Source organism: Pelodiscus sinensis, chromosome 8 (assembly GCF_052426305.1).
Source record: "Pelodiscus sinensis isolate ZL-2025 chromosome 8, ASM5242630v1, whole genome shotgun sequence".
Classification (NCBI taxonomy): domain Eukaryota; kingdom Metazoa; phylum Chordata; order Testudines; family Trionychidae; genus Pelodiscus; species Pelodiscus sinensis.
In genome coordinates this window covers 9,600,718-9,613,390 of record NC_143059.1, presented here as the reverse complement: position 1 = coordinate 9,613,390, position 12,673 = coordinate 9,600,718, and the positions used below count along the sequence as shown (strand labels likewise).

At 37.8% G+C, this 12,673-nt stretch overlaps 1 protein-coding gene across 2 annotated transcripts in view; it reads left to right on the top strand.

Moving 5' to 3' along the window:
• The window catches only part of DLG5 (discs large MAGUK scaffold protein 5), a 172,634-nt gene that overhangs the window by 139,790 nt on the left and 20,171 nt on the right, over positions 1–12,673 (top strand). For both annotated transcript variants that reach the window (XM_075934726.2, XM_075934727.2), the window contains 6 exons: positions 1,745–1,883; positions 4,761–4,905; positions 6,143–6,264; positions 7,384–7,473; positions 9,056–9,224; positions 12,493–12,655. In XM_075934726.2, the coding sequence (XP_075790841.2) occupies positions 1,745–1,883; positions 4,761–4,905; positions 6,143–6,264; positions 7,384–7,473; positions 9,056–9,224; positions 12,493–12,655 (828 nt within the window). The remainder of the gene's footprint in view (positions 1–1,744; positions 1,884–4,760; positions 4,906–6,142; positions 6,265–7,383; positions 7,474–9,055; positions 9,225–12,492; positions 12,656–12,673) is intronic.

Below are 12,673 nucleotides of genomic sequence, written 5' to 3'. Positions count from 1 at the left end.
AGTATGTTGACTGAGTTATGCCTATGCAAGAATTCCAGGCTTAGAGATACAAGAGCGCACACATTTGTCTCTGGATTGTGTTGTAAACTGAGCTGTGAGCTTCAGAGCAGGATTTAAAATAGGGTTTGTGCGGTGTCTTTTAAAAAGTGTGGCATTCACAAAAGTGCCTTTTATGCACTAACTTTCATAGTTGTAATAATTGCAGAGACAATGAAAATGACGATATTTAAAATACAAAAAGTTACGTTAAAGTTTCTAATGTATACACTTAAATATCAGAAACGAAAATGTGCTGGCTTCCATCGTAATGCTGCTAATACCTGTATCATGGAGGGTGTGTTTCTGTTCTGGTGGCTAGACTGAAAATAGACCAATGTAGCTGTACAGATGTCATAAGCCTGCTATTTCCCCCTCCCACCCTTCCTCCTTCCCTCTCTGCAAAGTGGGCAGAGGTTTGGAACCCATCAGCTGGTATATGCCAAGAAGTAAAGGAGTGTCTCCAAGAACAGCATCGTCTGGAGCCACTCTGAGGTTAAGGTTGGTGCAGCTTATGCACTGCCCCTTACTCAGGTTGAAAGACCATCTTCCCTACATATAAATGTGAATCTATTAATATTAAATGCATGTCTTCAAAAATATACAGGGTGTTCATTGTGGTGGAGTTGATGGATACATTTGTTATTGTGTTTCTTCTTGTATTAAACACGTAGGTATCAAGGATGAGTGTATTGGAGACTTTTAATTAAATAAGACGACAAGAAAAAAGGAGAGGTTTACAAATGGCTTTTCTAAGCTGGGGAAAAGTTGTGTCTGCCTCTGATGCAGGAGTGAGAGCAGTGTATGTTTTATTAAATCTCTCTCACTAATAAGTTCCCTGTTACATGAAGAGCAGCCTTAAATGATTCATAGTTTGTATATTATATTTTTAATATGCTTTTTATGTACTACTGTGTGTACATTGAAAATGGTGTTGAGGGTGATGCATTTCTTAAAAATTGTACTTGCAGCTGCCTATGGTTGCTGAAATTTTTGGCCATCGCGTTCTCAGTCCGCATTAGATTTCCTCATTCACCCATGCCTAGTCACTCTGAGTAAAGCAAACAATGTAGAAATGTTTATCCACAACCCACGTTGCTCCACCTGTCAGTGAAAGCTAAGACAGAGTGCTACACCTTCAGGTCCAGCAGCCAGTCTTGTTTTAGGCGGTCATGTGCTCTGTTGGAAAGGGGCAGGTGAGAAAGAGTGTAGAATTTGTTTTCAAACATCTCTTTTTGGAGGGGGTTATGGTTGAAATAGCGTGGGGCCATTGTGCTTTTAGGAAGAATTTGAATAGTAGTGGGGATGTTTTGCCTACGTGAAGAGGGGCTGACTTCCAATATAGGCCTTGATTCAGAAAGATAATTTGGCAGATTCATAACTTTTTAAGTATCTGAACAAGCTCCTATTGACATGTTTAAAATTACACCCATGCCTAAGTGCATGAGGAGAACAATGGGAGTAGTCTGCAGAGCCTATGGGAGTGACCGAAGGTCCATAGGTAATTAATTGGGAGAGAGAGAGCTGAGATGTAGGCAGAGGAGTTTGAAGATAAAGACAATGTGAAGGCACAGAGAAGAATAACGGGGAGGAGTGATATCCGTGAAGTGGTGGAGTCAAAGCATAATCAGCATCAAGTTATTTTTGTCATAGTTTATTCAAAGCTTCCTGGATTAATTGCAGATTGAATTCTGCACTTTGCTTACAGATACAGAAATACACTCCAGCCAGCGAAGAGCATCTCTCACCGGAGCTCCGGGAGTGGGCGCCGTATTCACCAAAACGTTCCACTAGGCACAGCGATGGTTTTGTGTCTCCCTCCTTGTACGCTGGAGGCATGTCATCAGGTTAGTGATGACGACCTGGATGGCAAGGCCTGTAATGTCATTGTGAAAATTTGTCGTCAGTTGTAATGTTCTGACTGCAAGCTAGAAATATTCATTTTGCGTTCCAAGCAGCCTTCAGTTAGTAAACGTAAAGGCCAGCAGTGACCATTATGATGGTCATGCTGTCTGGTGAGAAAAACAAGGGCAGACACCCCCTTGAATTAGATTTCACCAACTCAGTACTGAATGTGAACTCCTGAAGCACTATACCAGTCTTAACATAGAGTCAGAGGCAGTCACTTGGGCACGCCTGTCTATCTTGCCGCCACGGCAAGCGGGGGCCTTAGTGGCAGCTGCACGCCAAGGGCAGCAAAAGTCGCACTGTTCATACGTAACCGGAAACCAGGGAGTTTATTTTGAGTGAGCCCATGAATGTCGAGACTCAGGAAGGTTACTGGTGATTCACAGAGATCTCAGAACGGAGCTTCGTACTAAATGAAGAGACCACTGGAATGTGTTTTAAAAGACCTGAATTGAATCCTGTCACTGCCACTAATTTGCTGTGTAGTCTTGAGCAAATTGCTTTCTGTGCCTCTTCAACCTCCAGCGTTTGATCTGACAAATGAGACTGTAAGGCCTTTGAGGCTCTTGTAATATACCTCTCCCACTGGGGCCTCTGAGTGCAATTTTACTATAAACAGTAAATTTGCTGCCTTCGATCAGATTGAAACTGTTCATTGGAGAGGTTTACTTCAGTTACAAAAGGCAGTATGAGAGGACTGCATGAGATCAATAGCAAAAATGAGCATTTTCCTGCAGGAAATGTTACAAAGCAGACATTTCAGTTAAATTGCCTACCTTATTTAAAAAAAAATGCTGTAGAATTGATATAGATGTACTGGCTGAGGAGGGGGCTGTGTAAAGCAGACAATGTAGAAATGCAGGCAATAGAGCATCCCCTAACCAATGGTAGGTAGAAATCTATCCCTGGTGTCTTTCAAAATACTTGTTTAATATGGTTTGCATTTCTGCTAGCATAGAATATCTCTGAAAATGTATCTCTATGTATTTGCCTGTGTTGAGTGAGGGTCTGAGGTATGTCCATTCATCAGTTCTCAAAACCATGGTCCAGCTCAAGCAGGTATGAAGTTTAATTTGAATATTATTCACAGTTCTTGTTATGGCTTACTGAGATTTCATCCTGGTGATCAATAATTACTGGGAGACAACAGAACACTCATTCAACTTCTGTGCCTCAAATTACCCAGCTGTAAAGAGGATATTATTTAATTAACATTAGTAAAATTGAGCATTTTTTAGCCTAGTAGCATCCCAAGCATTATAACATGTAATAATGAAACTTATTAATTAATAACTGGACTTTATTGCAAAGTCTTTTCACTAAAAATGCAATTTCCTTAATAATGCCCATAATTTTTGAACAGATGTCAAAGTATATCTGACAGTAAATATTTGTTTTGTTTCTTTGTATTTCTGCAACTGTGAATTAAAATACCAAAATTTAAATGTGAGCATTTATTGAACAACATTGTGATATGAGAATATAAATAGTAAGAACTAGGACAACCAATGTGGTATGCAGCTTCTTCATATTGTAACTTAAAGCAAGGTAAGGGTTTGGTTATACCAGGAAAAAATGGGATATGCCCAGAATGGGATTATATGGTTTCTGAGAAGCAGAAAAGAGAATCACCAGGCAGGTGATAGGGACTGGCTGCTCTCTCTCTCTTCCCTCACAACTTATCTGCCTGGTACTGTCTCAGCCCAGAGCTTCCCACCCCCAGGTGTCCTTGAGACAGGGCAAGTTGTGGGGGCTGAAGCCCCTCACCCATTTCCCATGCGAACATTGCTGGGTGTTCCTCTTTGTCAGGGAGCAAGGGGCAAGTAAGCGGAAAGTGCACAGTTTGCACTTGACTGCAGAGTGCGGGGGCAGAGAAACTTGGACTTGCCTCAGCCAAGGGACATGAACCTCTCCCCTGGCTGTGCCCACTCAATCTGCAACAGTCATGGAGAGGCACTTCTCACCTGGCCCCAAGCTGCTACCGAGAGAGGGAGGTGGGGTAGTCCTCTGACCCTGTGACAACCTGCCTACTGAACCCCTCATCTCCATTTCCATCCCAGAGCAATTATTTAAATGAAGAAAAACAAAAATTATTTGAGTTAGGGACCTGAGTAACTCCAGTTAAATCTTCCACTAAATTAATAACTGGGACTTTATTGGAAGGTATTTTCACTAAAAAGCAGTTTCCTTATTTTTATTTGTGTTCTTAATTTTACAGCAAACCTCACAGTATATCTGACTGTAAATATTCATTGTCTTTCAAAATATTTCTGCCACTGAATTACATTACCAAAGCATTTGTTGAACAACATTTTGCCTGAAAGTAAAATATAAGTGTACTTTAATGAAAATCCTAAATGAGACTGATGTGTAAATATCAGTTTCAAAGTGTTGGGAATTGTCAGTCTATGGCCATAGGATGCTACAGAAGTTGGAAGTATATGAGCCAACTGACGAGGGAAAAGGATGTTTGTAGCCAAGAACAGTTTTTGTGCACCTCTCTAAAATTTTACCTCTTACCTAATTATAGTTCAGCTAGAAGTGTGGAACGATTGCCTTTACATATGAATGTTTGACACTTTCATGACCTTGACAAGAGACAGAAAAATCTTCCTATTTTGGTGGGCAAGTAGATTTTTGAGCTGTTCAATAAAGCAGTCTGAAATAATGCATTGAACATATTGTAGCTGTGTGTAGCTTTCCACTTGATTAGTGACTTGCATAAATGACTTGAACCCAGCATGTTGAATATATCTAGAGCATTTGAATTGATTAGGGAAAAACTCATACTATATATTTTTTCCACTTGAAAATAGGTACTGTACCAAGAAGTTTAGCACCCTGTCCTGCAGTAACTGCTGTAATGAGAAATCCAGTTTATACTGCTTGGAGCCACAGAGTTCATGCCAACAATTGCCCGTCAGTTGCCAGCCAAATCTGCCATCAGCACCTGCACCCTAGGTATATATTCAGAACATCACATTTGTAGATCTTTATTTACAAATAAAATCAATAAGAGAAAGCTGCTTCTTGCTCTGCACTGTGGTCCACACAAAGTGCAACTCTATATACTAGTGCAGTATAATGTAAAATAGTAGTTCTGTTGCACCCTACACCTGGGAATCTCAAAGCACTTTACAAACACTGTATAAAGTCAGTGACTTCTTCCTATGTAATGGGTTTCTCTGAAAAAAGCCGTGCAACGCTGGCTTGTATATTTTTGCCTGAGAATAATTTACTGTGAAAGTAAAGTAGAAAGTGACTACTAAATCTGTAGAAAATTTAGCAAGGTCATTAAAAACTTAACCCTTATCTGTAATGTTGACTTAACTTTTTGTTGTTTCCCACTGACTCAACTCTTTCTTCCATTTGGAATTTCCATAGTTAAATGGCTTTGCAAATTTGAACCCTACTTGTGTTTGAAGATGACAGATTAAAATTAAGCAAAGTTATTAATAGTTACTGTGAATTTCTTGGGCCCAACTCGGCTCTCATTGGCAAAGCCAGAGATCAAACCCAATTCCTGCTTCCCTTGATTAAGCAAACAGTTCATTATTAGGTTAGATTAATATATATTTTGCAAATATTTAAAATTGTTCCCAAAAGCTTACTAGAAAAAGATTGAATTTATCACGAAGGACATATTCTGTTGAAAGCTTAGAGAACTGAATTAAAGGCCACAAATATTATTTCTGTTGAGCTGTGGCTCAGTGCACCATCTGTAAGAGCACTTGGTCTCTGCCTTCCAACTAAGTAATAATCTTATTAGCATATTTCACAAAGAGCAAATATGTTTCTCCTAATAGCCATAACTCAAGACTCTTAAAGAATTTTTGAAGATTGCAGTCTGTGGTATACAATAATAGCTATGTGTTTGATCACATTATCAAAAATTGTATTTAATGTCCTGTTAGGAAGTACTATGTTTGTCCTATCTCGGACTGGCTTGTACAAATGTCTTCTTAAAAAAAAAAAAAAGTTTTCTCTGGAATTGAATAATGAGGTAACTTTATTGTGCTTATTATGGAATACTTCACAGAATGCAGTTGTATATGGTTCATGATTTTAAGGATGTATTGCAGTGAAATAAATGCATAAAGTTGCTGTCCAAGTAGTAGTAGCGAGCTAAAGCAAAGGATCAGTGGCATGGAGCTACATTGTTTGGAATTTAGTATAACTTATTTTGTTTTTGATGCAGTGCTCAGCACCAAGGTCGCTTGAGTTTGGATCTAAGTCACAAGCACTCCAGTGATTATTCTGAAAACTCACGGACGAGGGCATCACATGGTTCAAATTCATTACCATCCAGTGCAAGACTTGGTAATTAGCATTTCAAGTTCATTCACACTCTCATTACTTCTAAGACAAAGCAGAGAAAATTCCAACCCCACTCAAAGCATCCTTGAGGGATCCTTCATATAGGATGCATCTTTTTTCTTGCTTCCAATTCCTGGCTCTTAAAATTTCTCCTCACTGAGAGGATTTGAATGAAACCCCTTTTTCAGCCTATATGCTGCTTAGTATGTCACAGTTGAATGGTGCGAGACACTTTTTAAGCAGCTGTTACTGTATGGAAGGCAATTGTGTGATGACTGTTATCAGCAGGTAGACAGATTTTCTAAATGTAATTTTGAGTTTCAGAGTTATGATGGGAAGTGAGAAAGGAGGTAGCTCCAGAAGGGAGGCATAGATGTTACCACTGATCAAATAGCTGTGTAGTACTTAGTTGAAAAGTATTATCTTGTGGGAAGATAAGAAGGTGTATTAAATTGTTTATATCGACCTTACACAGTTTTGATATTTACACTTGGGTACGTATCTATTCCAGCAAAACTTAAATATACACACACTTCATGGCAATAGTCTTTAACATGACATAGACCTTTTAATTCTGAAACGTATTTTTAAAATTGTATCTTCAAGAATGCCATTATCCATCACAAAATGCAATTACGTCTATGGCAGAACATGGTAGCAGTACAACAAAACCCACATTCAGGTTAGGGTAGGAAGTGATGTATCCACTGAAACGAATATAGGTAACTGGAATATAATTAAAAACTTTCACTGGCACATTCTGAAAGAGAAGTGACCACAAGTGAACAGCACCTGTCTTACATGTTGTGTATTTGGTCAAAATTTTAAAGAGTTATTTAGCACCCAATGGAGTATTAGCAATGTACATTAAGCAATTCCATAGCTATATTAGCTGTTTGAGCCAGGCAGCTTGTTAGCCACGGTAATGGGAGAATAAAAGGGTTTTGGAATTTATTTTATTTTATTTTATTTTTTTTGCAACACCTTAATTGTGCTAGAACTGGACTCTTGCACCCATATAGAGAACATTTAGCGTTCCTTTGAAGAATCAGGACTTAAATATGTTTTATCTGTTTGCATTTAAGTATGTTATAAATTCTAACATTTTCTTGTTACAAATAGGCTCTTCCAGCAACTTGCAGTACAGGACGGAAAGAATTAAGATCCCTTTAACCCCAAGGTATCCAAGGTCCATCATGGGCTCCGACAGGGGTAAAATCTTCTATTCTTAACTTTTTTTGGTAATATTTTCAGCATTGCCAACCCCAAGCATTAAAAAAACAGGTCCCAAAAGAATATTTTAAAAACTAGGGGATTTTTAAAAACTGCAATAGAAAATGTTCCTTTTTACTTTTCTGCATGAAAGCACTTGATTCCAGGAGCTGCAGCTTTATGGAATACATCAGTTATCACGAGTCTTCTGTAGGCAAATATGAAGTTATATCCTAAGTGGATAATAGTGGTGAAATTATTCCATAAAGGTGTATATATAATTGTGTTAACTCTAAAACCTCGTATTCTTCGGAAAATTCAGTCTTTCTAACCGGGATATAAATTTAGAGTTTAAAGGGTTTTGATTATTAATATTTTGATTATATAAAGCATTCATCTGAGGACTTGAATATTTTAAACAATATTGATTGAATTATTGAAAATATATTGGAATTGTGAAAATAATTTTCAGCAAACAATTCTTATCTCTGTTCATGAAGTATAAAGCAGAACAAATTTTCTTTGTAATATTTTAAAAACTATTTTACATGAGTAGAATTCAGTCTGTAAACTGCTTGCAAGTTGACGACTGCTATTATTGCTTTGACTCTTCTGAATCCTTAATTAAGTATTGAAAATACTTTGAATGGACATACATAGAGGTCACATGTTACGTTATTATACCATGACTAAACTTAACTCTTAACTCATTCATAATTATAAATGTATTTTCTGCAATGTTCCCTGATGCAGCAACTGATTGATTTGAACGTTCCTGACTGTCAGTTTTTTCAGTTAAATATTCTTGAGGAGGAAAACAGTCAAAGCAAAGTATTTAAAACCTTAGATATTCAATAATAACTTTCTGTACTACATGACCTGCAGGTTATATGTCTGGACTTTACTTAAGGCATTCTAGACTCAGGAGCAAAGGGATAAGATCCTCTTGAGACTGTCCATACATTTAAATCTTTTTGTTTTTCCCTAGGTTTTCTTTATTTCATTATGATGTCAGGGCTTTCCATTACTCATGTGCATTTCTATATTCATTTGAAGGAGCTGGCCTGCGGGCTATTCTCACTGTTACTGCTTCAAGCCAATGCTTTCAATTTCTAGAGCAGTAAAATCAACTCACATTTGAAAGGAACATTGCATGTGTAAATATCTTCGGGTACGTCTACACAGTAGCATTATTTTGGAATAATAGATATTATTCCGAAATAATATATTGCACATCTACACAGCAAGCCTCTTATTTCAAAATAACGGGCTTCTTACTCCAACTCCTGTAAACTTCCTTGTATGAAGAGTAAGGACATCGGATGAAGAGTGCTCTCTTTCGAAATAAGTGCTATGTAGACGTGCCCAAATTTGAAATAAGCTGTTTTGATTTAAGCTATTTGATAGCATAGGTCAAGTTGCATAGCTTATTTCGAGTTGAGCCCAACTATGTTTATGTAAATTATACATCACATATTATGGGTGTGCTTGTCTTTTAATACCTCTTCAGATTCCTCTGTTGTAAGACATTTACAATAAGCACTTTATACAGAAACTGATTTCCTTTCTTACATTATTGCAGGTTCACTATCACATTCTGAATGTAGCAGTCCCAGTCTGATAACCCCTCCACAGTCACCACTGAACCTGGAAACCTCTTCTTTTGCCAGCAGCCAGTCACAGAACTCCCTTTCTACATTACCTAGGATTTCTATTAGCCCTGTATCAATTGGAGAGCGTAGAAAAGATAGGTAAGGTGATGGTGGTTGTCATCTTTCATACAATTCTACTTAAGATAATCTTATTCAGTAAAGTGAAAAAATATGAACAATTGGCTTTACAAAATCAGGAGTATATATTAAGTGCTGAGCTGTACTTTAAGTCCTGTTACTCTTCTTTTTTGTTATGATTTATGTGCTGTGAAAGAAGCTTGTGTTGCATACTCTTCCTTCAGAAGTTACAGGATAGTGTTAAAACTTTCAGAAACTCTTAGGCTGATGCATGTGATGGGGTACTTTCTCCTAAACTGGATTGTTCTCCTAGGCTTGTTCAGATGTTGATCCCTTACAGAATCTTTCACTAGGAGTCAATAATAGAAAATGAAGACCTGGAAGTAGTTTTTGGTTAATGCTCAACTTGTTAACATTACTAGCCACCAGGCCTACCCCTCATTTTTACTTGCTGTGATTTGGAAGGATTCAAGTTCAAGCAGATTTCTTCAACGAGGTTTAAATTCAGGATCATGGCCCTGATCCTACAAAAATGCTTGTGCATGCTTAACTTCACTACCATGAGTTAGTTCCAAAGATTTTAATGGATTATTGGCAGTAATAAGAACAAAAGAATGGCCGTACTGGGTCAGACCAAAGGTCCGTCTATCCCAGTAGCCTGTCTGCCAATAGTGCCCAATACCAGGTTGTGCTGGATGTTTGGAGCCTAAGTATGATACTGGGGTTTTAATATAATGTAAGTTTTCATTGATGTCACATCCCTGTATCTTACAATGCTCCTTCAGCTTGTGCTAATTAATTTTGGACTGTTGGTTTTACTTGTATTGTAAATGCGCTATATCTGCATTTGTTAGAGTTTACATAAACTCAGAATATCAAACAACTAACCATGGACTTTTACAATGAGGCCTATTTGCACTACTTCGGCAATATAAAGGAACCTTGATGTAGGAATAAATTACATTTACATGCACTTCACCAAGAGTGGTAAAAATAGCAACCTGGCCCTTAAAATGGCAATAAAATCGAATAACAAGGACATCCTATATAACATTAAACTAATTCTTAAATCTTATATGAACTTTTCAGGTTTCATCTCACTGTAACTGAAGATATTTCAGCAGCTTTTATTCCATTGTGTGTGTGTGTGTGTGTGTGTGTGTGTGTGTGTGTGTGTATAGTACTATACATTGCAGTTTTGCAAGTGATTGTAGAAAACTCATGGTGGAGCTTTATTTATTAATTCACCATGATTAGCACAACTGTATTCAGTTATCAAGTCAGAAGATGTTTTCTGCTAATGATCAGTCATGCAATCTTACCCTGGAATCTGAAAGTCCAACTGCATTTTCCCCTTTTTGCACATAACTTTGAGTGGTTTAGTATGATATGTTCATTGTTACCTGTGTAATGTCATATTCATGGGCTATCAGGTTACACTGGTATTCGTGCTTGGGAACTTAATCAAAAATATGTTGTACAAGCAAGAGTAATATCTTGCTCACGTAGCCATTTTGACTTTGCTTGGCTGGTGTGAAAAAAGCAGATACAGAGGGTAAAGATCTGCTGAGTAAGAAGGTGCTGTTTTTACTTCTCACGTTATGAGAGAAGATGGAAGTGCTGACACACCCAGGACCACAGAGGGGAGTTAGTCTTAGAATCAGGACTCAAATTAAGGAGTTCTTGGGTTCTGTAATTATGCTCGTCATTAGATGAGACCTTTCTTTTATCCATACAAACTGATGACATTAAGAATGCCCCTACTAAGAGTTACCAGAAGAGTGTTCCCTTGGAAAGGGATGCTGACAAAGGCAGTGGGCAGGGAGAGAAAATTGGCAGGAGAGAGAAATCAAAAGCAGATCAGACAGAAATCTCATTAAGGATTTTTCAACTATAAATGCTGTTTTTATGATAATGAAGGGGAAAGAAGTCCTCCTTGTTCTCCCACCTCCCTCTTTCCAAAGCCATTGGTCAGGTGCTTTTGAAACTTTTACCTAGGGATCTAGCAGCACCATTTTATAAGCATTCTCTAGAACAGTGATTCTCAACCTTTCTATCACTGTGGACCACAAATGCAGCTCTCTGTGTTATGTGAATCACATCAAAACAAGATTGACTGAGCTGCTGACCGCAGGTTGAAATACTTTTCTAGAAGGTTGATGTTTCTGTTGTCAGTACCACAAAAGGTGTTATGTGAGTGTGTGTTGTTCTGTCATGTGGAAGGGGTTAGGACTGGGCACCACGTTAACAATTATAGGCCTTAAGCAGTTGTGGTTTCTTCTGCCTTTTGGAGTAAGGAGTAGAAATTGCATGTTGGTCTGGGAAACTCATAAACAGACTGATTTCCCTTCCCTAAAGTTTTATAACACTCAGGGATTCAACGAGAAATAGACATCCAAATCTGAGTACAGTGAATGCAGGGAATGACGGGGAGAAAACTACACCAGGCTTTCATTCTGAAATAACATGTATAGACTATTTTATTGTTATGCTTTTTAGTGCCTGTTACTATTGTGTGTCTAAGTGTTCTTTTCTTCTCAAATCTTCTGCATCTTTCAGATATCTGTTCCGTAATAGGTCTTTTCTGAGAATCCCTCTGGCTCCTAGGCCTAGGTTCTCATCACTAAGGAGTTTGAGGTTGGCCTGATATAAGGTTGTCCTTCTCAAGCAGTATTGCGCACCTTGTGCTATTTTATGTTTGATATTTTCCCTCAAGGAGAATTTGCATGGTAAATGTAATGCTACCATGCAAACTGCTGTCTTAAAGCTTGAGTTTGCAACAGCTTAATTTTCATTACTAATTTGCGTTTCCCTGCGTACAAGTATAAAACTGATTTTGTGTTTATTGGCTTCTCTTGGTTCCCCATGTTATTATTTACAATGTTTGTTTTCACTGGATATTAAGACTCCCAGCATTTATAAACTGTAAGGCACTTTTCTGGAATATGGTTTGTAAATTGCATATTATATAGAGTGGTTTACTTTTATATAATATGGATGTGGAGATTTATTTCCTACCTCTTTCACCATCATAGTATTTATAATTCACTTTTGCTGTAACTTTTTTTATGCAGTCATGTATCTAGAATTGTGTATCTGATATACATTTAGTTCCACCACTCTACATTGCATGGTGTTTAAGGAATGCATAGGCTGTTTACAGTATTTTAGTAGCTTTTAAAACTAGTCTTAATATTCCACTTCAGATTACATAGCGCATGTCACTTTTAAATATTTTGCTTTGAGTGCCATTTTGTCCAAATCATTTTTTAACAATTTCTTCTTAAAGGCCATATATGGAAGAACCACGCCATGTTAAAGTGCAAAAGGGTTCTGAGCCACTAGGGATTTCCATTGTGAGCGGAGAAAACGGTGGCATATTTGTGTCTAAAGTAACTGGTGGGAGCATTGCCCATCAAGCTGGCCTTGAATATGGTGATCAGTTATTGGAGGTAATTTTGTTCACTTAA